The sequence below is a fragment of the Gymnoscopelus braueri genome (assembly GCF_963280865.1).
Source record: "Gymnoscopelus braueri genome assembly, chromosome: 10".
In the NCBI taxonomy this organism is placed as follows: domain Eukaryota; kingdom Metazoa; phylum Chordata; class Actinopteri; order Myctophiformes; family Myctophidae; genus Gymnoscopelus; species Gymnoscopelus braueri.
Genome location: NC_137611.1, coordinates 15,206,981 through 15,231,281, shown reverse-complemented (window position 1 = coordinate 15,231,281; position 24,301 = coordinate 15,206,981). Strand labels below are relative to the sequence as shown.

General features: G+C 41.9%; 4 protein-coding genes across 4 annotated transcripts in view; 1 reads left to right on the top strand and 3 right to left on the bottom strand.

Moving 5' to 3' along the window:
- pip4p1a (phosphatidylinositol-4,5-bisphosphate 4-phosphatase 1a) overlaps positions 1 to 874 on the bottom strand; it is a 30,064-nt gene extending 29,190 nt beyond the window's left edge. Inside the window, exon 1 of the mRNA XM_080441117.1 lies at positions 545 to 874. Within this exon, the coding sequence (XP_080297243.1) occupies positions 545 to 665 (121 nt within the window). The 5' untranslated portion in view covers positions 666 to 874. The remainder of the gene's footprint in view (positions 1 to 544) is intronic.
- Positions 875 to 3,252: 2,378 nt separating this feature from the next.
- dnaaf6 (dynein axonemal assembly factor 6) lies at positions 3,253 to 10,056 on the bottom strand (the record flags this gene model as incomplete). Its single annotated transcript, XM_080439130.1, has 6 exons — positions 9,473 to 10,056; positions 9,293 to 9,359; positions 8,017 to 8,125; positions 4,596 to 4,692; positions 4,330 to 4,415; positions 3,253 to 3,382 (listed from the first exon to the last, which is right to left on the bottom strand). The coding sequence occupies exons 1-6, from the start codon at positions 9,563 to 9,565 to the stop codon at positions 3,253 to 3,255; spliced, it is 582 nt and encodes a 193-aa protein (XP_080295256.1). The 5' UTR covers positions 9,566 to 10,056.
- Positions 10,057 to 10,238: 182 nt separating this feature from the next.
- On the top strand, positions 10,239 to 12,092 carry LOC308092956 (MICOS complex subunit MIC26-like). Its single transcript, XM_080439129.1, has one exon. It carries the CDS (start codon positions 10,420 to 10,422, stop codon positions 11,071 to 11,073), a length of 654 nt encoding a protein of 217 aa, XP_080295255.1. The 5' UTR covers positions 10,239 to 10,419; the 3' UTR covers positions 11,074 to 12,092.
- Positions 12,093 to 12,195: 103 nt separating this feature from the next.
- On the bottom strand, positions 12,196 to 19,918 carry eif3f (eukaryotic translation initiation factor 3, subunit F). Its single transcript, XM_080439128.1, has 8 exons — positions 19,779 to 19,918; positions 18,468 to 18,538; positions 18,171 to 18,250; positions 16,402 to 16,539; positions 15,612 to 15,703; positions 13,789 to 13,925; positions 12,715 to 12,828; positions 12,196 to 12,369 (listed from the first exon to the last, which is right to left on the bottom strand). The coding sequence occupies exons 1-8, from the start codon at positions 19,912 to 19,914 to the stop codon at positions 12,292 to 12,294; spliced, it is 846 nt and encodes a 281-aa protein (XP_080295254.1). The 5' UTR covers positions 19,915 to 19,918; the 3' UTR covers positions 12,196 to 12,291.
- Positions 19,919 to 24,301: the final 4,383 nt, after the last annotated feature.

The window sequence follows — 24,301 nt, the reverse complement described above, 5'->3', positions numbered from 1 at the left end:
TACCAGGCTAATGCCAAGTCTGGCATTAGCCTTGTAGCTTAGCAGCAGTAGTAGCAGCATCTCCTCCACTGCCCATGGAGATAAGGCTAGGCTGGAGGAGTGGTAGAGAGACAGTCAGTGACTCACACACAAACAGAGAGAGAGAGAGAGTTGGCATTAGCCTTGTAGCTTAGCAGCAGCAGTAGTAGCATCTCCTCCACTGGAGATGAGGCTACAGGCTGGAGGAGTGGTAGAGAGACAGTCACTCACACAAAGAAAGAGAGAGAGAGAGAGTTGGCATTAGCCTTGTAGCTTAGCAGCGGTAGTAGCATCTCCTCCACTGCCCATGGAGATGAGGCTACAGGCTGGAGGAGTGGTAGAGAGACAGTGACTCACTCACACACAAACAAACAGAGAGAGAGAGAGAGTTGGCATTAGCCTTGTAGCTTAGCAGCGGTAGTAGCATCTCCTCCACTGGCAGATGAGACTAGGCTGGAGGAGTGGTAGAGAGACAGTCACTCACACAGAGAGAGAGAGAGAGAGAGAGCTCCATGGATATACTTGCTTTGTGGCTTGTTGGGCACCACGCCATAGGGCGCCACTCCGGGCGACACTCCGCCGAGCAGCCCGCTGCCGCCGCCGTCCCCCAGGTCTGACAGCAGCGGGGACCTCTCACCGTCCGCCATGCCGATAGAGAGACTATGAGCCAGACAGAGAGAGAGAGAGAGAGAGAGGAGAGGAGAGAGCGGACCACCAGGGGACCACCACTGCTGCCTGCCTGGCTGGCTGCAACCTAAACGAGCCAACGACGTGTGTTGTATTGTTGTGTCGGAAATGCCTGCGTCACATGATCACACCATCCATCCATCCACCACCACCTCACCTCCACCCTATATGTATCTATGCCTCCACACTGTACTGTGCTGTATGGTTATGGTATGGGATGGTATATGGTTCTCAACCTGTGGATCGGGATCCCTAGGGGGGTCCCCACATGTTTTTGTTTTTATTTGTTGTTTTTTTTTGGGGGGGGGGGGTCCCAGATGACAGTGAAGTGACATGACAATTTAAGGACTTTTTAAGACCTTTTTAATACCTCCAATAAAAGAAAGCAAAGAAAAAGACCATTACTGCATCAATAGTAATCAACAAACTATACTATAAAAACTGGTCAAACATTGGTCAAATTGTCAAATAATATAAGAAAGAGGCAAAACATTTGAATATTGCAGATCTACAAGCTGGCCGCGCGAGCTTGTAGATCTGCTATTTTACTTTTATCTGTGGAATCGAGTCAAACTAAATTGAATGCCTCAACTCCTACAATTTCAAGTGCTGGTCAGGGGGTCCCCAGTTCAAATATGATTTTATTTATTTATTTTGGGGGTCCCCAGTTCAAATATGATTATTTTGGGGGGTCGCGGCCTGAAAAGGTTGAGAACCACTGTGGTATGGTATCATATGTTGCTGGTGCTGCGGTAACCCACACTGTGTCTGTGTGCATGGAGGGGCTGACAGTCACGCCTCTCCGGCCATAATGAGGTGGTGATTTTTATTTATAATGTTAATAATAATAATAATGAACTTCATTTATATAGCACCATTTAAAACTGTGCTACAAAGTACTTTACACAAGAAGCAAAAAAAACAACATGTTATTATTATTATTACAATTTTATTAGTATTAATCAGTGGTGGGAAAAGTACTTTCTTTTTTACTTTAAAATACTCAAGTACAGTAAAAGGTCCTGCATTCAAACAATGCAATATTTGCCTCTGAGATCTAGTGGAGTAGGAGTATGACTTATAACACATTTAAGCTCTATTGTGTTTTTGTTGTTGTGTTGTTGTGAATAACATTTTATTTTGTCCAATCTGTAGGCTATGTTAATACAATAAAACTGATACAGTTATGTTGGTTGTAGTTGTTCTCCCTCCCTAGCCTGGTTCCAGACGAATCTGCATTTGCAAAATTGCATCGCACTTTAGCCCTCCGTGTGTCGTGTGATATTGTCTGGCCACGCGAGGCTACTCCCTTCCTGCTCTTCTATTGAGACATGTACAGGTAGATACTGTGTCTATAGGTTGGACACAACCTTTGACGCAATCCTGTCTTTGGTTTAACACAAATTTTGACCTGAAGCCTTCAGGTCAAAACTTAATTTCTCCCTACAGAGCAAGCAGGCAGGTTCTATCAGCTCAGCAGCTGTAAACATTTCAGCACTTGCGCAGGAGACCTAGCCCCTCCCTCCGGGGGTTTACCAGGCTACAGGTAGCCTGAGGCTACGAGCTCAATCCATGGTCTTGAAGGGCGGACCCAAACACAGCCGCCTGGATTTGTGCGTGGCTTCCTATTGCTTCACCAATCTATGTCCCCGCCTCCCCTCCCCTCCCCCCCTCGGCCTGTGCACGGAGCACGCTGACGTCACCAAATTTAGAGCGACGCCCCTCTGCACTCTGATTGGTTAGGAGATAACAAGGTCCAAGACCATCTTTCCTGCATCGCTCCCCCAGGCTTTTTTTCTTTTGTAACAAAAAAAAAAGCCTGGGTTTCCGAGGCTAGGCTACAGGAGACCCAGGTTCAAATCGGGGATAGAATAGGAAAGTCACACAGTGCAGCTTAAAGTACAGTACTTCAGTAAATATACTTTCAGCTTTCACCACTGAGGGCTGATTCATATACAAACATTGAGGTAATAGCCTACTTGACGCAATAGCTTAAGAGACAATAATACAAAAATGAATCATATAAGATAATAATATATTAATATAACATACATTACAGAAAATACATAATACAATTCATACAAAAATAGGGAGAATGCAAGGAAAGAACCCATTCTGAAATCACACAAGTTGTGATGATTTTATGGTTTGTCAGTAGTAAGGAGGCGGCCTGTCTTTACACACTGTGTAATATGTCATGCACAGTAAAATGCTCTTCGTAATCGGTCCATTTGGTTGCATTTGTACACTCCCACAGTTTAATTAACATTAAGGATTGCACTGTGTGTAGTATAATTGTAAAAAGACAGAGGGCAGCATTTAATTTCATTCTTATTTAATTTAATAAAAGGATATCATTCAGTTCAATAGCAGCATGGACTCAAAGCTAACACAAGTTGCCTGAACACAAACCAGAACCACAACGTATCTTGGCAGTACAGTTTTTTTTTCCTGTTTCTCAAGTAAAAAAATTAAGGAAATTCCAAACGTGCATTATAATTATTTATGCTATTTAAAAACAATTCAGGACATTTGTATATTTCTATCTTATTGCAAGTTGATAGAATCCATGGGACGATTCATTAACAGAGTGACTTCCAATTCCCCCTTTTCACTGTAGAACTGGGCCTTTCCCTTTTGGCTGTGGACGGGATGGGGAAGATGGAGACCTAGTTTACTGAGGAGGAGGAGGAGGAGCAGGAGGAGGAGGAGGAGGAGGAAGAAGAAGGAGGGAGGATATGAGAAATGAAGAGAGGAGACAAGAAGAGTGGGGAGGAGGGGAGATGTGATGGGATCCGAGACGAGAGGACAGGTGAGAGAAGTAGGGAGATGGGAGAAGGGAAGTGGACAGATGATGAAAGAGAGTAGGAGAGACAGACAGACAGACAGACAGACGGACGGGGAGAGGGGGAGAGGGGGGAGAGAAAGAGAGAGATTATATCAAATACCCCATAAATGAGGAATCAAAACCCAGATCACGATCACCTCACATAAAAGAAGCTGTAAATGTCTGTAAATGGCATTTCCAGAGAGAATTGGCTCTTTTAAGTTTGGATTAAGTTGCAGTCAGTCAAGGAGAAAAATAAAGGTGAAGTAGTTTCTTAACCACTTTCACCTATTTTGTGAATGTCATTATTATGTCAAAATCTTTTGAAAATAGCGGATTGGATGTTTCGAATAGCTTAAGAATAAAATAGGGCTCAAGTGGTTTTAAAGGAACAAAGGACCACACCGGTGAGACGCTACAACTCACGGTGCACTTGACATTACTGTTGACCGTTTTACAAAGCAGACCGTGGTGGTTTCTTTGATTTTTTAGATGTGAAAAATAGGTACTCCAACACAATGAGAATTCTGTTGCCTTCATTCTTTGTCAATGTTGAGTTATTGTTACCATTAAATGCATTTCAAAGTGTATTGATTTGAAATGTCTAGTGTAGACAAAAATAGTCCCTGGAGAACAGGCATTGACGCAATTATTCAAATATAAAATATAAATAAATGCAAATTCTAAAAATAAACCCATTAATGGGAAAACAGGCTGTTTGTTTAAAATGATTTTTTTATGTCTGAAGCTGTGAATAGACAATGACATGTATTGACACTCTTTAATGTCTCTCTTACTATTTTGGAGTCCGCAGATCAAGGAATGTTTCGTTTACATCCAGGACTAGGTCTGCTGCTTTGGTGTCTGGAAGCTTGATTCTCACCTGAGATTGCAGAAAAAGGTAACATCACAATATTGTACACAGTACTTTAAATCCTGCATAATTGTTAATTTCAGTCTGTGTTGTAAATTACAGCAGATCAACAGCTGGTACAATGGACCACAAACTGCTAATAAAGTATTCTATCAATCAATCAGTGAAAACCAGAACATATTCCCTTACCAGCATGGCTTCACAACACATGGATGACGGATCCTTCCTGCTCATCCCCAAAAACAGATCCTCTGTACCCACGCTTTGCTTCAAGATGATCTCATAACTACACACACACCGCGCACACACACACACACACACACACACACACACACACACACACACACACACACACACACACACACACACACACACACACACACACACACACACACACACACACACACACACAAACACAAACACAAGTTTTTGTAGTATTCATCTCATCGTGAAGTCTGATTTATGCTTTGTCGCACGACAATGTGTCACGTGTTGAAAATAGCCGATCTACAATCTGCGATGCGCTGTGAGCTTGTAGATCGGCTATTTTCGGCCTCGCTGCACCATCGTATGCCGCCCGGAGCATAAATCAGGCGTGACGCTGTGGGGTCTCCTCAGAGAGAAAAACAACAACAGCAACAAGAGCCAGGAAGCAATTACAAGGAAACAAGCAGAGGTGATGTGTCACTGGAGGTCACTGGAGGTCAGGCCAGTTTGCTGAAATTGCAAATTGATGAAAGACGGGTCAGAACACATATACTTGCACACCAAGGTGCATTTTCAACGTGTTGTTTTTGTCTCTGCTTTGACACAGGTTCATTTAACACTGAGGATTTTACTGTGCAGCGTAAACTGTCTCCAACTGCTGTATATGTATAGTCATATTGCATAAATGTTTTAAAAGCTGCAATCTGTAACTTTCTCAACTATTCATATTTCAGGGGTCCCAGTTTGAGCCGACGGACCCCCATTTGATCAATCGAAATCATCAACCTACACTGTAAAATCCTCAGTGTTAATTTAACTCTGAGCGTGTACAAAATGGAACCAAATTATGGGTTCCATTTGTCAGTGGTGCAGTGGTGATTTTGGTGGTACGGTATTTTAATGACGTCACACGCACGTCGCTTAGACGTACACTACGGGACTTAGCCATAGAGTTGAAAACAAGACCAGGAGACCTGGTTCTGCCAGACCCAGAATAAGTACTTTATAAGATCAGAGCACTACGTCACCGGACTTCACATGACGTGTCAGCCTGTGTCTATGCCCATGTATGGACGAAAGGGGGACAGACTTTTTTGGCTGGGGCCGGAGGACAAGGTGACCATGCCCATGTATGGACGAAAAGGTACAAAGCCTCATGTAAGCCCTGGGTCTGGCAATAATAGAGGGCACCGGAAATCCCCGCCAGTGCTGCCAGATTCTGTGAGAGAAACAAGCAACCAAGTCTAGGAAAACCAGCCCAAAAGAAGCGACTATGGGCCACATGAGCACTTTAACATATACATCAGCTATTTGAAAATAGCAGATCTACAGCTCGCAACCTTTGTGCGCAAGCTCGTGAGTCGAGCCCATTGGTCGAAACCGTTTTCGCTCGTTCATGTGTCTGGCCCCAGCCGTAATAAGCCGCAGTACCTATGATTGGCCAGCATGTCCAATGCGCTTCACTGCCTCCCTCTCGGTTCTGGGGGCTTGGATTTAGCAGGTCACACAATGGACCATTGATATGCATCCAGGGTCATTCCTATGTTAATTCACGCTGTTAACACCCGGCAGTCAGCAGCTTGTGTAAGCTTTGTTTAGAGGTGTGAACTTAAGGGTTGTTTTTGATCGATGCACGTGTGTGTGTGTGTGTGTGTGTGTGTGCTCCTGCTCAAAAGACTGGCCGTACGCCGTACCGCGTGCAATGAGCACTGCACCACTGCCATGTGTACAGAGTTACAGACCCGTAAGGGTCCATTTGTAAGAGGAATCTAGGTTGATAAATACAATTAACCAGATAAAGCTTATTGTATCACATGGGGGTCTGTGCTCTCAAACTGAAATGTGACACACTGAAAATAGCAGATCTACAAAGTCACAACATGCCGCGTTGTGACGCGTTGTGAGCTTGTAGATCAGCTATTTTCAGTGCAATACATAGTACTGTACCAGTACCCTACTGCCAGTGGTGGACAGTAACAGAGTAAATGTACTTACTTACTTAAGTACAGATTCTGAGGATCTGCACTTTTGAGTATTAGATTTTTTAAATACTTATTACTCTTACTTGAGTACATTTCTAAGACAGATATTTTACTTTTACTCAAGTACTGAGAACTTTTAGATTGGCCGTTTCTTTTTTCTTCCCTAAAATGCAATTTTAGGGAAGGCCACACTTCTGCTCTCACACAAGCCGTGTTTCTGGCTTCCCCCTCCGCTCGCCTCTTTGTTATATCTTGTATGGGTGTATAGGTCAGGAGTAAAAGTATTTAGTTCTGGTTCCTCAGTCATTTCTATGTTTTTATAGGTGTTTCTGCAGGCTTTGTCTGACGTAGTGGTTCTACAAGCAAGAACATCAGTGCATGCAGTGCAGGTGGTTTCAGAGAGTTACCTCTCTGAAACAAGAGTTACAAGGTCCTATAGAGCGTGCCAACGTGTCGTCACCACGGGGGGCGTGGCATTGGGCGTGGCATTGGGCAATGTTAAAGGTAGGGTAAGTGATTTGCATTGGTTAAAATAAGTGTTAAATAGCTCTATATTCTGATAGTACTCATTGCTATAGAGTGTTTGTTCAGTAGCAGGAGTCTCCTTGTCTCTCCAGCTCTTTATTAAACAGAAAATGCATTTTCGTTTCAGTTTCAGTTTAATTTCCAATTTTATCCAACCAGGGCAGAGAACTCAATCAGGATACAGATTAAACAAGTGAAATTGGAAGTGATGACACTAAGAAATGAGCAGACAAAATTGGAACTGAAACACTATACAAATTAAGCTTAAAAATGGGTACTTTCTCCTGATTGGCTGAGATTTTGACACCTACCGGAAAATTTATTTTCTCTTTATTAAAGAGCTGGAGAGACAGGGAGACATCTGTTACTGAAAAAACACTATAGCAATGATTACTATCAGAATATAGTGTTTTAACCTTTTAACAAAATACTTTTTGTTTTAACCAGAAAATATCACTTACCCTACCTTTAAGTCAACCTGGTTTTTACCCCTCAAAGATGTCCGCCGCTACCAAAAGACACTTGTTGACGCCCCCTTCAGGATTTTTGGCACGCTCTATAAATTCATTGTGAAAACATTACAGCAATTCATTGATATAAAGATTAAGAAATGTACTTCTACTTTTACTTGTGCTTTAAGTATTTTTAAAAGCATGTACTTTTGAATACTTATGTATATTTAAAAGCCATGACATTTTTACTCTTACTTGAGTAACATTTTGACTGAGCTACTTCTACTTGTAGTGGAGTAAATTTGACCAGGAGTATATTAACTCTTACTCAAGTACTCGGGTACTTGAGTACTTCAGTCCACCTCTGCCTACTGCATGACTCATGACAATGTTTATGACTCCCTTTTGTTGTCTTCTCTTTTTATCCTAGATGTGTTGTCTTACTCAGGCTGGGGTCGTGGGTCAGCCAGGTCTTCATAGTGGGAGCTCTCTGCCACCTCCTCCTCACACCAGATGTCTTTAGTGTTCTTCTTTGTATACGCTGTTGTTGTCACTAGATGAATACGAATCACAATAGAAATTATACATGCAGACGCAGTCATGCATGAATGTGCATGCATGCATGAGTGCACGTACGTACTGTACCACATGGCAAGTGTGTGCATACTTGAGCAATGTGTTTCAGCACTTTTGGAATTCTTACTACCCTCTGGTGGACAAATTTGTGAACAGCGTGACCGACATACATACATACATACATACATACATACATACATACATACATACATACATACATACATACATAGTACTGACTTAGTATTAACATTATGGCCCTGGCTGCATATCAGTGGGGTGTGTAACACTATTGGACATGCTCACTTTTACCATAGAGTCTGGGTTGAGTGGTCAGAATAATTAGGGATATTTTCAGGAGAAATTACAAATCAGAAGCACAGCAGGAGAAAGGGTAAAAATTCTCCTGCTAAATTCTCCATGCCTTCAAGGCAATTGGGATGGAAAAAAGAGACAGTCCTGTTTTTCAAAGGGGCTCTGGTACAAGAACACAGTATGAATATATAGTATTCATTTCATGTTATTGCCCAAAATTGTAGTTTGCTTGAGTAGTGAAACTACGATAAATAAAAGTCGTTGAACTACTTGACGCGTCACACAAATATGAATGTAGTTGAACTACCAGCAAGCTACAGCACTATCAGAGTTGGGGAGTTTATTGCTCCCCAACACTGATAGTACATACATACATACATACATACATAACGTACATATAGACACAGACACATAGACACATCACGCAGCTTAAGTCATTGCCATCTCATTGGATATGTCTGGTGTATCTAATATTAATAGTGACTCTATGACTTGTATACAAGAAATACAAATCTGTGTGAAAACTAACGCATGGGATGGTCACCTTGGTAAGGGTGATCTCTAGCTTCACACAAAGAAATGAAAAAGGAGAAAGTACAAATCTACAACAACATTAAGAATAAGAAATTTGATGACGGTTAGTAATATAAGTGCACATGAAGACTGAATATGAGCAAGATATTTCTGACAGCATATTTTAATGTTGCGAGTGTATTTACAGAATCCATACAGAATATTATTACGTATATTTTACAGGATATTGCACAAGTGTGTAAACAGTTACAGAGGGATGCGACGGCGGTAGGCTATCTACTCTCAGTAGATACATTACCCTCTTTGCTGGCTTTAGTTGCAGGTCCTATATGTCCAGGTCCCAGTTGTGCAGAAGGGGCCACTTTCTGTTTAATTACAGTACATGTGCTTAACCAACTTGACAAATAAAATAAAGGAGGCTATTATAAATATTACAGCCTACACTATAGCCTACCACACTAAATGCATAGTATCTTACTTGATAGTCTTCTTCATTGTTGTTCTCTTGAGGAGATAGCAAGGCAGAGAGTGCCTGCAGGCTTTGTAATGATGACACTCCAAATCCTTCCATTTTGTATTGACCTTTGCCAAGCAAAACTATATCACCAAGCAACAGATACTGCTATAACATTTAAACCAATGCAAAAATGCTGACAAGTTAACTTCAAGTTTGCTTGAGTTGATATCAAACTTCAACGTGTCCGACTGCAGATGAGATGATTCCCAAAAGGCCTTAATGTTGTTGATACCTGCTGTTTCCCTGGAGACGCAATGGCCTTTCTAGTTGCCATAGAAACGTGACGTCACGTGTAGCCTATGTCGAGGTGTCTTTTCTTTTTTCTTTTTTTTATCACGCACGTCAGCGATGTGCTTATATTAGCTCTACGGGCAGCAGGACAATTGTTTGAAAAAGGTTTGCCTTATAACTCCTTTTAAAAACATCAAGGGGACACATTTTTTATTTACATCCACAGAAGGCAGCAAAATGTGCAGTGTAATTTACTTAGTTGCGTAGAAATGTTACTAAATACACAAATAAGTGAATAGTCTGGTAGAAAATGTTTATTCACAAGTAGGCTGCACTGTCTGACTGTAGTACAGTGTAATGTTGTGACCATGCAGCCCATAGTAGGTTGTGGTTCCTTGAGCAAAAAAAATAAAACAAGGAAGTGACCTGACCTGACCAGACCACCACACAGGGTAACTGGAAGACTCGCCCCAAAACACGCTCGCCCCCAGCGGCTCTTATATTCTTCTATTTGTTTTACTGATAGGGGCTAGTGCGGTGTAATTTCTAAGCACGTGGTCGCCGGATTTGCCCCGGGCCGACTGTGTTTAGGGGCGAGTGTTTTGGTAGACCCACACAGACCGGGCAGAATTGTCCCTATTCGGCCACCGTACTCTACTACATGGATCACTACGACCATGTTCAAGGTGACAGGTGTAAGCAGCACCACCATGCCGGGGGCTCTGAGTCTCATGTCAATAACCGTGTTTGCCGCTTCTTCTGAAGATCAACGACCGCCAAACACCACCGGCCTGAACAGGGACGACCTCTCTCTGTACATCACGCCGGAGCACGCCAAGCTCCGGCATGTGGAAGCCCCCGAGCCCGGCCAGGTGGAGCGGGGCATCTCCACCCTGCGGCAGATGGCGGCGCCCTACTCGGCCTGGTGCCGGACGTCCTACGAGGCGCTCAAGCCGAAGGTCGACGGCGCGCTCCGCTACGGACACGAGTCCTACGCCTATCTGAAGAACCCGCCGGAGGAGTTCTACCCGCGGGCGGGAGTGATCGGCGTCCTCGGCGTGGTCGGGCTGTTCCTGGCGAGAGGATCGGGATCCAGGACGAAGCGCGTGATCTACCCGGCCACCCTGATGACCGTGGGCGCCTCCATGTACTACCCGGAGCGGGCTGCGGAGATCGCCAAGTCGACCGGAGACTCGGTGTACGACGGGGCGCTGCGGGGGTACCTGTACGTGGACATGATGATCAGAGACCCCCCGAAACGAAGCAAGACCACCACCACCACCGCAGCTGCTGCTGCACCTGCACCAGCAGCAGCAGAGGCCAACCCGTGACTCGCTTGTAGCTTTGGATCAATCGAGCTATCATAGATTTGATCGAGTCAGAGTCTGACTATGCACATGTCCCAAACAAATTACAATACATCTATGATAGTCTTGATCCAAGGCTAACTTGCTTGGTGCTTTTTACACACGGTAAAAAATATCCTGTTAGATTAAAGCTGCAATCTCTAAGTTTCATGACCTGATTTGAACCCTTGTCTGTCTGTCCCCCAAACTCCTACCACTCTGGCTGGCAGAGAGCTCCTGGGCTGGCTGGCAGTACCACTTGTCAACCAGTAGGTGTCCGACACAAGGGACTAATATAAATGTGTCAATGGAAGAGTAGGGAGACCACCTCTAACCACTGCAGATGTACAGTATTAGTTTGACCTACTGGTATTACTCCACCATACATAATGGTTAAAATAACGTTTTTATTTATTAAACAAAGCTCTGGATTGCAGCTTTAACTCAATTAACAGAGGATTTTTACTGTGACCAAAATCAAAACAGCAATACAAGATTGACAGCCTTGATTGTAAATCCTAGATTCATGCTGCTACTGCCTAGACTCGCTGCACTAATTTGTCAATTTTCTAATGCCCAGATTTTGCACTAAAGCTTTACATGTCTCTCAGCGGGGCATCGCTTGTTACAAGGTTTTTAAAACGTATTAAAATGATTTAGTTGTTCCCAGTTTTTAATGCATATTTATTATAGACTTAAGAAGTTCTCAATCTTTATCAATTTGTCTTGTCACAGTTGTTCTATGCATTGTCAATATTATGGTGTCAGACAATTATGTAACTTGAGTTATATTGTTACAACTTTTCAAATACAAACCATAAAGAACACAAATTTGTATTGATTGTCATAATAACGTCCTCTTGAATGTGCTAAATAAAAGCTCTTAGTCCTAAAGCTCTGCCAAAATGACCCAACAGTTGTGAACTTGAATTATTTATTCAGGAACCCTGTGCATCACACCAGTCATTAACAAAGTCATAAAAGACCATTTAAATTAACAGCTCTAAACTTAATTGTCTTAATGATTATCGTCTTCTCCTGCTGAGAATAAAAGAGTAGATTTGAACATAGCCAGTGATAATAATGACCAAACATGACTCACAACAATACCTGACCACACCTTTATTCATCATCTGAGCCAAAATATAAGTGTACAAAAATTAAATATTAACCACTCCAAAGAAAATCCTTGTCTTGCGGTGCTCAGAGCAGCACCAGCTTCTCATTCAGGGCTATTTGAGCTTGGGTGAGGTTGGACAGATAGGTCACCATCAACAGGTCCTGTGACAAAGGAGGAAACAAGGTGTTTACATTTCAAGCAGTTACCTGAAGCTCTGATCTAGAGTGACTTATTACAGCAGTGGTTGTCAAACTTGTTGTGCACAAGGCACACCAATGGACGTCAAAATCTCAAGGCAGACCTATATTCATAGCAAAAATAGCTATGAATACAAGCTCACAAGCGGTGCGAGCTTGCAGATCTGCTATTTTTGAAAATGTTTAATTGGACATGCTGAACCGAAGGAACTGCAACCATCGTGAGTGTTTGTTACATGATGATTGTCTGTACTCTGTATGATTATGAACACATGTTGTAATTCCTGGCTGTGGTGGAGTGACACTCACATTGATGTTGGAGTTGAGCATGGTCTCAAAGTCCTCAGCTGAGATGGTGGGCACCTTGTTGACCAAGTCCATTAGGAAACGCCCCACACTGTTGTCTGCTGTCACCTTGCCAGACTGGGAGACACAAACAATGATTGAACAGCATGAATGTCATATTTGTACGCTGTGCTTCTTTAATTTAAGTCGAGTCTTCCAACATTTTTAGCAGCAAGGCCTTTACACACCAAACACATTCAATATTTCGCATCCCTAGGAAAGAGTAACCGCACACTCCTTGAAAAATGAACAGGATGATGCAGGACCCTGACGTGAAGCAGAGGGTTCTTGAATCAATTTACAATCACCTTGAAGGGGTTGTTAAAAAAAATCTATTTCACACAAAATATAAACATTTATTTTACTGATTTAAAAAAGCAATACATTGCTTTTGCTAAAGAAAACAGTCCGTTAGATCCTACAGTTGCCACTGACATGAAGGGATTATTATTAATTAAGCGACAACATTTACCAGTCTACTTTATGCAGAATGATACGGTGCTGCTCAGTCTATTGATCTGAAAACTAAATAACAGACTGCAGAATGCCTTGGTTGACAAATCAGAATTGAGCGTTCAAGCGTGTAATAAAGTATGTTAATTCCATTAGTGTCACAAGATAAAAGGGAATGGACATGCAACAGCGGTCCTCTGATAGTCCCTTAGACCAGTGCTTCTCAAATCTTTTTCCTGTCAAGGACCCCCAAATTGATAAATATTTGTCGGCAGACCCCCCCCCCCCATCTGAAAATATGTTGTGCCAGAAGCAAAGATTTGTGTTAAAAATGTTTGAAAATAGCATATCTACAAGCTCATAACGTGGCACTTGGTGCCGCACTACGAGCTTGTAGATCTGCTATTTTTAATAGCCAAAGTATAAAAGGTTTAAGTGATTAAAATTATTGTGATGCTACATTAACTACTTTTGCTGGGGACCCCCTTAGAACCCCCTGGACCCCACTTTGAGAACCAAGGCCTTAGACGTCATCCATCCATCCATTCAATGAACATCACTGTCCTAATTGTGTTGAACACTCACCAGCACGTCCTCGATGTACGCCAGCACGGTGGTCAACATGTCCTGTACCCTGGATGCAGAGCAGCCCACCAGGGACAGGTCAGAGGTCAGACAGTTGGTGCGAGCGGGAGTCACGCGCGTCCTCTGGAGGAGATCCACTAGTTTACATAAACACACACATATCAGCTGTTAGCAACAGACATACAATAAAAGGCCATGTATGTACAGGGCTGCCAACACTCCTGGATCCTGCAGGAGTCTCCTGGATTTCGACCACGTCTCCTGACAATCTCCTGGATTGTCACCTGGATTCGGTATCAAAACTCCCCAAAAATTCACCAGAACACAAGAAATCACAAATTTCTGGGGGAGGACCCCCAGACCCCCGCTTGGGGGGTGTGGTCAGCCATCATACAGAGATATTAACTTTTAAGTAATTAATGGTTATTATTAACACATTTACCGCCGGGCCCGTAGTTCTACGGGCCGTTAAATCCAACGGTTAAGCGCCGAGCCCGTAGTCCTACGGGCTGCGGTCTTTTCGCGCATGCGCGGTCCGGGTGCACTTTCGGAATTTTTTTGATCCACTTCCGTTTCCGGTTTGATGACAGGAAATAGAATTATTTGGGATCCGGTTTTGAAGATCACGCCCGCTCCCATTCTACAGACGAAACTGAAACTCAATTCTCTTCCTGTAGTTTTTTCTCCTCGCATTTCACTGTTTAACGTAATCCGCTCTAACTCAAACATGGATGCCCCGTTTGACACGCGATCTTCACTGGGAGATACAGGGAGATCTCGCGGATGTAAACAGACCGTGTAGAGCTCAATCTTAAGGATTTTAACAAGATCTATGGCGACATGAAAAAAACAAAAAAACAACAAAAACACCTTGGCACTGGTGAGTACATTATGAGATTAACCTCTGGCGGTCGATGTGTTAAAGCTGGGTCTTACATTGCTTCAGTCATCAACTCAATTTCTGTAGACCTACTTTTAGCGTTTTAATGGATGAAATGTACCTATCATTTTCCAATTCTAGTAAAGCCTGATAAAAGCATCAAACTCACAAAATTCACCAAAACACAGGACATTACATCTACTCTGTTAAAAGGTTTCTGGGGGAGGAGCCAAATGTTGGCAGCCTTGTGTATGTACGGTATTTCAATCAGGACACTGGGAGAGGGTTTGGTGTGTATTACGTTGTGTAAGCATTATGAAGATCACTGGCTTCCAATAAAACAGCCCTGAAAATTCACCTTTCAGGAGGCCAAAGGGGGAGGTAGTTCACTTCTCCCTTAGACAGGCGACCCCCCCCCCCCCCCTTTTCTACTCTGTACATATAGTGTTTTATATTTGTGATGATATTGAATGTTTGGTGCTATTTTATATGTTGTTGATGAATTGAATACCTAGGACGGACCCCAATGGAAACAAGGCCGCAAGGACTTTTTGGGTGTTATCCTTTTAGACAAAGTGTTTGACTGTACTCGTGCTGTTTTTACATTTCTGTCTGCATACAGAAAGTATGCACTGCACAAAAATAAATTTCACCCACTTCTTCACACCTGTAAACCTGTGATAAAGTTGATTATATGTGGCAGAGAGAAAAGAGACGATGGAGCTTCAAAGAGCAGGATCAAAAGACAGAATATTAACAGGTGAATTGGAATATCGAGGTAAGAGTTCCAAGGAGGAAGAAATGTATTTGGATGTATTATTAACTAGGTTAATAATAGAGCTAGGTATCGGCTTATATGTTGTACGATATGAAAACAAGAACATAATGCAGAAAAAATCAGTACGGATGCTTTTTAGTGTCACTGATTGCTGTGGATCCTTACCGCCTATCCTCTCAGTGTCATAGTAGACATACTTGACACTCAGGGGTGTGAACATCACGCCGACCGTCTTCCCGGGTACGCCCATCTGTGCACTGTGTGTGGGGACGGATAAACAAAGTGTCATTCAGGATCATATTAGCAATTGGTCAAATAAAATAATAAAGCAGCAGTGATTCTCTACCTTTTTTAATTCCAAGGACCCCCCAGTTTGATATGCATTACGCCAGACCCCCATTTGATTCAAATTCACACTGTAAAATATTCAGTTTTAAAGGGATAGTTCACCCAAAAAAAAAAATCGATTAGTCACCCCATGGAGACATGAATTTGTGGATTTTGTTTTGTGTGTCGCATTCCTAAGCCAATAATTTGATGACCATCGGACCGGTAGGCAGCGGTTCCGGTAGGAGACACAAAGGAGACTCTTTGGGTCTCCTACCGGATCAAATTATTGGCTTAGGAATGTGACAAAAACAAAAAAATATCCATGAATTCAAGTCTTCATGGGGTGACTAATCGATAGAAAAAAGGTCATTATGGGGGTTAACTACCCCTTTAATGTAACTCTGAATGTGTACAAATGGAACCAAATGGACCTGTAAGGGTCCATTTGGTTCCATTTGTACAGCATTGCTCTCCGAGTTACAGACCCATTCGTTAAAAGGTCAGTTTTTAGTTCTGAACTGTCAATCATTTAGCTGGGGCACCCCCTGGAAGGCCTCAAAGACCCCCTGGGGGTCCCCAGAGCCCAACACTGAGAGCCAGTCATTGACAAGACAGATCAGCCCACCTGACGTAGGCCCGGATGTTCATCTTGCCGCTCTGCAGGGCTGAGTCCACAGTCAGGTGAATGGGGTTGGTGGCCTCGCGGCTGTAGTACTCATGGATCAGCACCGAGTGCTCCGTGATGTCAAAGCCGGTGGCATACCTGTTTTAATGAGAGTAGAACAGAGGCTCAACGGTTAGGGCTGCAACTATCGATTATTTACTGCAGAGGTTCTCAAACTTTTTCATGTCAAGGACCCCCAAATTGACACTTATTAGCCCCCGGACCCCCATTTAAATAGATATGCCAAGGACCCCCAAAAGAGAAGATTTTTTACGGCTCTAGCAGTGATTTTCAACCATTTACATTTCAAGGACCCCCAGTTTGACATGCATTAGGCCACTGACCCCCCATTTAATGGCATTTCTATCTCTGGGACCCCGATTTATATTGTAAAATCAATCTTAATGTAACTCTGAGAGTGTACAAATGGAACCAAATGGACCTGTTAGGGTCCATTTGGTTCCATTTGTACACTCTCTGAGTTACAGACCTATAAGGGTCCATTTGGTTCCTAACCATCTATTACTTAGCTGGGGACCCCCTGGAACTTCCTCAAGGACCCCTGTTTGAGAACCAATGATTTACTTAGCGATTATTCTATTGGTTGACTTTTTTCGATTAATCGCGTAAGCATTGTTTTATACGTCGCCGGCTCGCCGCACAACGGTGTAGATTGGCTACGTCCACTATTTGTCAAATGTTTTAGATTTACCGATTATCGCTTAAATCGATTGGTTCGATTAACTGTTGGCCCCCTAGACATGTTAACACATTCACAATTAAACCAATCAACGGCATAAGAACATAACAGGGGTTCTAGTAGAGAAATAATCTATAACTATAAAGACAACTAAACATCACACAAAAAGTTCAGAAATTCTAGTTTGGTAGATTATGCTTCTTGGGAATAGCTTTATACCCTTGGAAAGCCAGTTTATTTCCCTTTTAAATGGCATGCATCTGTGGGATGAGCAGCACAGCTCAGGATGTGGGTTGCGCCCATGAAAGATTTGCCAAATCTTCTCTGGTTGGAGGCTGATGAATGCAGGTTGTGCTCGGCCGCTTGTTTTATGCAGCCAGCGCAGCCTATAAAACGGAGTGGCTTGCAGCACCTTCCATCTTAACGTTGCCAGGCCGGTCCGCCTTCGTCCGCAGCATTTCTCGAGCATTCATCTGCTTCAAATTCAGACTTTCTCTACTTGAGGCGCCCTGACGCATAAACCCAAGGTGTGCACAACACACACAAAGCTGCGCAATGCCAACAAAACTCTGTTGCCATTGAAAACTATTTAAAAAAGACAGCCACAAAGGCAGGCATGAAGTTAATAAAGTGGATTGGATTGGTTAAGTGTGATCATCATACACACATGTTCTTTACATAAATGGGGCACCATTTAAAACGGGACATAAACAGGCTTACCAACAGTACAAAAAAGGTATTGCCAACCGAAACAATCTCCCAAACAAATTTCTGAACTTTTTGTTTCATGTTCATAAGGATAATGAAGTGAGCATCCACCGTGATGAACGATAATATTCTATCAAAAATGCTGAAGAATGTGCCGCATTGCAAATTTTGATTCATTTGGATTGGCTGGCGATCAAAATCATCGCAACGCGGTATTGCTCACCACTGTAGTTGTTGTGTGGACTGTGTCAGTTAGAATTATTTTTACAACGATATACAATAGTTATCGTTCCAATATATGATATGCATTCATTTCTCTCACCATCCAATGATGACCTCAGTGGGTGAGACCCTCTTGTGGAGGTCGTACATGTTCTTGGCAAACTCCATATCCACAGCAACCTGTTATCAAGGTAGAACGACATAGTTGACCCCAGGCCAGGACAATAACATAAACATACATGGTTTATTCCCCCAACCCTACAACACACTTCAAGACAGATGTCTACACAGCTGAGTGGAGCAATCATCAATAAGTAGGTCATATTAACCCTTTATCTAGCAATACAACCACTACAGTTTGGTACATTTGTATAAAATTGTGCCATCAATAACACACCTCATCTTCTGACTCGTTGTGGGGCACAGAGAAGCAGTTGGTCACCTCAACAGAGTGCTTTTCGATGGTTCCTGTGGAACAGAGAACCGTAACACATTAATGATGACACATTCTATACACATCAGTATCTGACACATACACATCGTTATAAACATTCATAACACATGATCATAATATGACGCATTATAAACATGATCATAATACATCATTGATTATGTCACATTGCATCACATTATATCAGTGGTTCTCAAAGTGGGGTCCAGGGACCATCTGGGTTCCTCTGGATTCCAAATGGACCCTTACAAGTCTGTAACTCTTGAGAGTGTACAAATGGAACCAAATGGACCCTTACGGGTCCATTTGGTTCCATTTGTACACTCTCAAGAGTTAGGGCCCTTGAAAATAAAGGGTTTAAGAACCACTGACATATATGATTACACCATACCTCACACATGATAACATAACATCATTATGATGACTTAACACATATTACTATGACACATTAACATGTATCATTCTAACTAACACATCATCAACACCATCATCATCAACATGTTTTGTCCAAAATGTGAAAAAGAAAAGAGAAATGTATTGTTACATAATGTATAATATAAAGTATAAAGTATACATGATGTGAACATGGATTTTGTACCAATTGTAGAAAATAGTAGACCTTCATTGTCAAATGTTTAAGCATATTCTAATCATGTATACCAGGGGTCTTCAACGTTTTCAGGCCAAGGACCCCTAGCTGAGAGAGAGATGAAGCAGGGACCCCCTCTATATTGTATAAAATTGTGTTTCAGATTAAACTTTTTTTGTTTACTTGGTCTGCTCTTTTTCCCCTCTCTACACTTACACCTCTTTGCCAGAAATAGCAGATCTACAAGCTCACACCGCCTCGAGCTTGTAGATCTACAATTTTTGGCTAAAGTTCTCCTCAGAAAAAGGGATGCTAGTGTTCAAGTGGTTAAGGTAAAAAAAAAAAAAAATCACACACATTTGGCGGACCCCCTGTAGTAACTCTGAGGACCCCCTAGGGGTCCCAGACCCCCTGTTGAAGACCCCTGATGTATACCTTTACTTTACTTTACTTTACTTGAGACAATTATTTTGGACAAAATAGCCAAGGCAGCTGTTAGCATCTCTATTCACCATCCATCCATTGTATTGTATGGAGCTAGCTGGTGGGGCATACATGCGTTAGTTAGCCTGCTGCTAGGATAGCCACCGTTAGCTTGGTAAAACATAATTAACAAGAGTGTTCCAAAACAGCTTTACGGCCGTTCTGGTGTAAACGTCTAACTTTACCCAGCAAGGTGCCGATCACACGGCTGGCCCCCTCGTTCCTCCGCTCGTAGGAGTCTCCGATGGAGGCCAGAACCACCGGGTGGATCTTCACCACGGGCCCGTACACCGACATGTTGGATGAGAAAGGAGGACTCATGATACAGGGGGTTGCCAGGTTGTGTGACTGTGAGAGAGAGAAGTAAGCTATACCACCAGGTCTAGGAAAAAACAAAGCCCAAAAGCAGCCACTCAAAAAAGGCCACATCATTCATGAGCACTTTAAACACAAATGGAGTCAGAAGTGGGATCCCACACTACAGTACAGAGGCCAGACAAGACCAAGAGGTACAATCTGCATCGGCTATTTGAAAATAGCCGATCTACAAGTTCACAACGTGCACAACGCGTTGTGAGCTTGTAGATCGGCTATTTTCAAAGAAAGTTTTTGGGGGAAAAGTGAAAAATGTAAAATATTTTTGACACAAATGTCAATCTATGGGGTGGGGGGTCCCTGGCACAACATATTTTCAGATGGGGGGGTCCTTGGATAATTAATTACATATTCATTTGAGGGGTCCTTGCCATGACAATATTTTAGAACCACCCACCCAACTGGTTTAAACAACATTAGGAAACAAGTCCAAATAAGCAACTACACTTTAGAAACAAGCCCACAAAACCTGCAATCCTCAACTACCAATATTTACAAGCAACTTTACAGAAAAATAAGCCCAAAGTCGCTTATAATAAGCAGACGTGGCAACCCTTAGTGCTTCTTTCTTTGGGGTTTATTCTTGGCGGTTGACGAACCAGCTTAGAGGTGCACTGGTGCCACCGACTGGACTGGAGGAGTGAGCAACAAGAGATTATGCAGAATAATATTAAAATGAATTTAAACAGTGAATTTGATAATAAATGAATACAATGTATATACGTAAAAAAATATATATGAATAAAAAAATTAATACGAAGAAGAAATGAACAGTGTGTTTCATTGGAGACCAGCGCAACTGTCATATTACACACTCATGGTTTTTGATTGATTGATTGATTGATTGATTGAATACGTTATTAACAGTTGCAAATAGTACAGTGGTATGATATTACAATGATTGCTAAAAAGGATAACACAAAAAGCAGTAGGGACTTGTTTCCATTGTGGTCTGTATTCTTCTGTTTTCTCTCTCTATCTCTTTCCACCTTTCTTGAAACTACAATGGTGGAACTGATGGTCCGACAAATAATTTCACACATTATAATAATAATTTCAATAAAAACCGCGATGTGACAATGTAGTTGAGTCCATATCATTCGAGTTGAGTTTGAAGGAGGCGTTGTTGTACTACCACCCTGAGGCCGGAGGGGGAACAACAGCCTATATTACTTGGACACCAACAAAATGATGCTATTAATAGAATGGTGTTGTTGCCAACCCACCACATAGTGACATCTTCAGCCATGTTGTCCACTTAAACAGAGTCAAAAGAGCCCGGCTGCTTCTCTTGGCCTCTACAGGTGCCTGGAGTGGAACTAAAGTCCCTTGCATAAATGGTTTTGGCCTATACTCCCCCATAGTTAATCATCTTATTTTAAACTGCTGAACATTTCACAGTCAGTAAAATCCTCAATGTCAGAGTTAAAGATGCTGTATGTTTAAAAAAAAGCTCTATATTACGATAGTACTCATTGATATCGAGTGTTTTTGTTCAGTAACAGGGCGTCTCCCTGTCTCTCCAGCTCTGTAAACAGAAAAGATAAACATTTTCAGGTCGGGATACCAATTTAATCCAATGAGGAGAGAGAACCCATACAGATTACAAGTTAAATAGCAAGTGATGACACTGGAACACTATCAGTTATCACATTGAAGGTAATAAATGAAATTGATGGCCCACCTGAAATGTATTATCTGTCTACTAAAGAGATGGAGAGATGTGGAGACCCCTGTTACTTTAAGTTTAAAAACATATATAATCATTTTCTTCTGTTTTAACACAACAAAACAAACAGATCGCTAAGGTACACTATACAATGTATAGTGTGGTGGGGTCGTGCATGTATGATACATGCACGACCCCACCTCTGTTTCAACGTTCTTCGCCTCAATCCTCACATCAGCTCATCTGCTGAAACAAATCTCCAAGTGCTTCAAAAATAGAGATAAGAAACCACATTAATTAAACAGATTATGTACTATAAATAAGTAAACAAACAAATAAATAATTAACTATACAGAAACGTTAAAAAGAAAGGCTTCGCTTGCTTGGTTAAAACTAAAAGCAGCACATGGATGGATGGATGGATGGGGGTCTCATTAAAAATCAAACAGATGGAGATGAATTCCCCTCTCTCTCCCTCTCTCTCTGTTGTGGAAATGAAAAGCTTTGTAACAGGATAGGGTGGGCAGTGGGCACCAAGAAAGAGTGGGCACCTCGGTATTAAATTGGCTATTTTTTTTCCAAAATGTTAAAATATTAGATATTTGGAAAATGTTTACATGATTAGAACATGCTTAACACATTCGACAATTAAGGTCTAATATTTGCAACAAATTGGTACAAAACCTGTATATCCATTCATTTTGGGGCATAAACAAGAAGTTGAGGGATATAATTAAGTCTGTTAAAGATAATGATGTAGGCTACCATGTATGTTCTCATCATGTATACTTTACATTACATAAGACCATTTTTCAATAACAAATAAAAAAAAAACATTTTGGACACAATATCACATTTTACATCGAGGTGCCCAGATGTCCCTATAGTGCCCACCTATCCTATATCCAACAGAACTGCTAGCCTAGGATCTTATGATGAAGATGACAGCATCATCATCAGCATCCCCCTCCTCTCTGTGTGGCTCCTGCAACACCTGCGCAGCAGCAGCAGCAGCATCAAGTCCACCAGTAGAAGAACAGATGATGGTGTTCTTCTGCATCATGATGTCGGCGTCCATAATAACATCACCGCCACGACCCACAGCCTGAGCACCTGTGGTGATGGTGGTGGATCGGTCACAGATCTATTTCTGACGGGGGATTTCTTTTGATTTTCGAGATCTGTTTATATTACAGCAGCATATTTTCCCCCTGCTGCTACCATTCAAAACGGCTGTCTGTCTGTCTGTCTTTGTGTTGTTGCCTCTCCAGTGAAGGAGGGGGTAAAAAAGAAGAAGCAGGAGTTAGCTGATGCCGCCGCCGCGTCGATCACCACAGGACTGGTAAAAAACAAAAACAAAAAGCAATGGGTGTCATAGTGATCGGACCAGATGTGGCCGTTTCTCTGGGTCGTTTTTGGACAATATTTCACCATATTTAATGATCGAGCAAACGTTAGAAATAAAGACAGGCATCATCATCATCAAGGTGCTGAACTGAACAGGTAAGATTATAGCCTATACTATACGGTGTTTGTCTTGTTTTGCTACTATAATTATAACAACAAAGTAACCACATTGTGTAGGCTACATTGTAGCCAATTGGCCGGCTGACAGGAGTATTGTAGCCACCAATACACGTTACAATGTGTCACATCTATCACGCGTAATGCGTCATCTGGATGGTCACTGCATATCTACTTAGCCTCGGATCAAGACTATCAATAGATGTATTTGATCGATTTTTACATTTTTACATGTAAAAGCAGATCTACAAGCTGGCGTTGTGAGCTTGTAGATCTGCTATAACATAGATGTCAGAATCGATCAAATACATTTATGATAGTCTTGATCCAAGGCTACTATCTACTGTATATCTGTCCTGGATCCTTATCTTCTTCTCCTCTCCGTCTATGGTTTATTTATCCAGCCCATTAGGGTTCATAAAGAGCGACAGATATGGGGCTTTATATTTGACTGTACAATAAATATCCTTGACAGCTATTAGTTGCTGAAACACTGGCAACTCTAAGTCCGTTTGTTGGAGTTAAATGACTTATGTAAGATGTGGGCCTGTTCTTCCATATCCATTCCATGCGGCGTTTTATTATGAAACACGTAGGTATATCACACTCAACGTGGCGTAAATGTGCATATTATTATGCCACATGAAGCTCAAGGATACCCCTTTATACATTATGTGAAAAAACATATATACATGTTTTTCCCCTCTATAATCAGTTCAAATATTGGACCATATCGTGGGAGTCAAATCAAAACAATAGAGAAAACCCCCACAGAAAAGTCTAGTGCACCCAACCAATTAACTGAGAAGATGTCCCGTTTACAATAATCAATTCTATATTATTGCCTGAATTCAGAAGGAATCAGAGATGCAGAATTCCTAAGCTATGTTGTTCCATTAATAACCCTATGGTCATCACAGTGCTTATTATTACAGCCAAACTAGAGGGCGCTGTTTGACCAAGTTGATATACTTGGCGTGACGTCATCACCGTGATAATTTCTATCTGGACATATTGTTTAAGACACACAATCATTTAGGGGAGGAGAAATGTTTTAAAATATATTTAAAACATTTTTTAAATACATTTTAAAATATATTTATATTTATAGAGTCATCTTTCATGTTGGTTGGTGTTTTT

What these genes read in the sequence shown, in the direction of transcription:
- LOC308092956 (XM_080439129.1), top strand. Translation starts at nt 10,420, where the DNA reads ATGTTCAAGGTGACAGGTGTAAGCAGCACCACCATGCCGGGGGCTCTG.
- eif3f (XM_080439128.1), bottom strand. Translation starts at nt 19,914, where the DNA reads ATGAGTCCTCCTTTCTCATCCAACATGTCGGTGTACGGGCCCGTGGTG. An exon ending in ACAACGAGTCAGAAGATGAG is followed by an intron (nt 18,251 to 18,467) that starts GTGTGTTATTGA and finishes CCTTGATAACAG; the next exon opens with GTTGCTGTGGATATGGAGTT. An exon ending in ACTGAGGTCATCATTGGATG is followed by an intron (nt 16,540 to 18,170) that starts GTGAGAGAAATG and finishes TCATTAAAACAG; the next exon opens with GTATGCCACCGGCTTTGACA.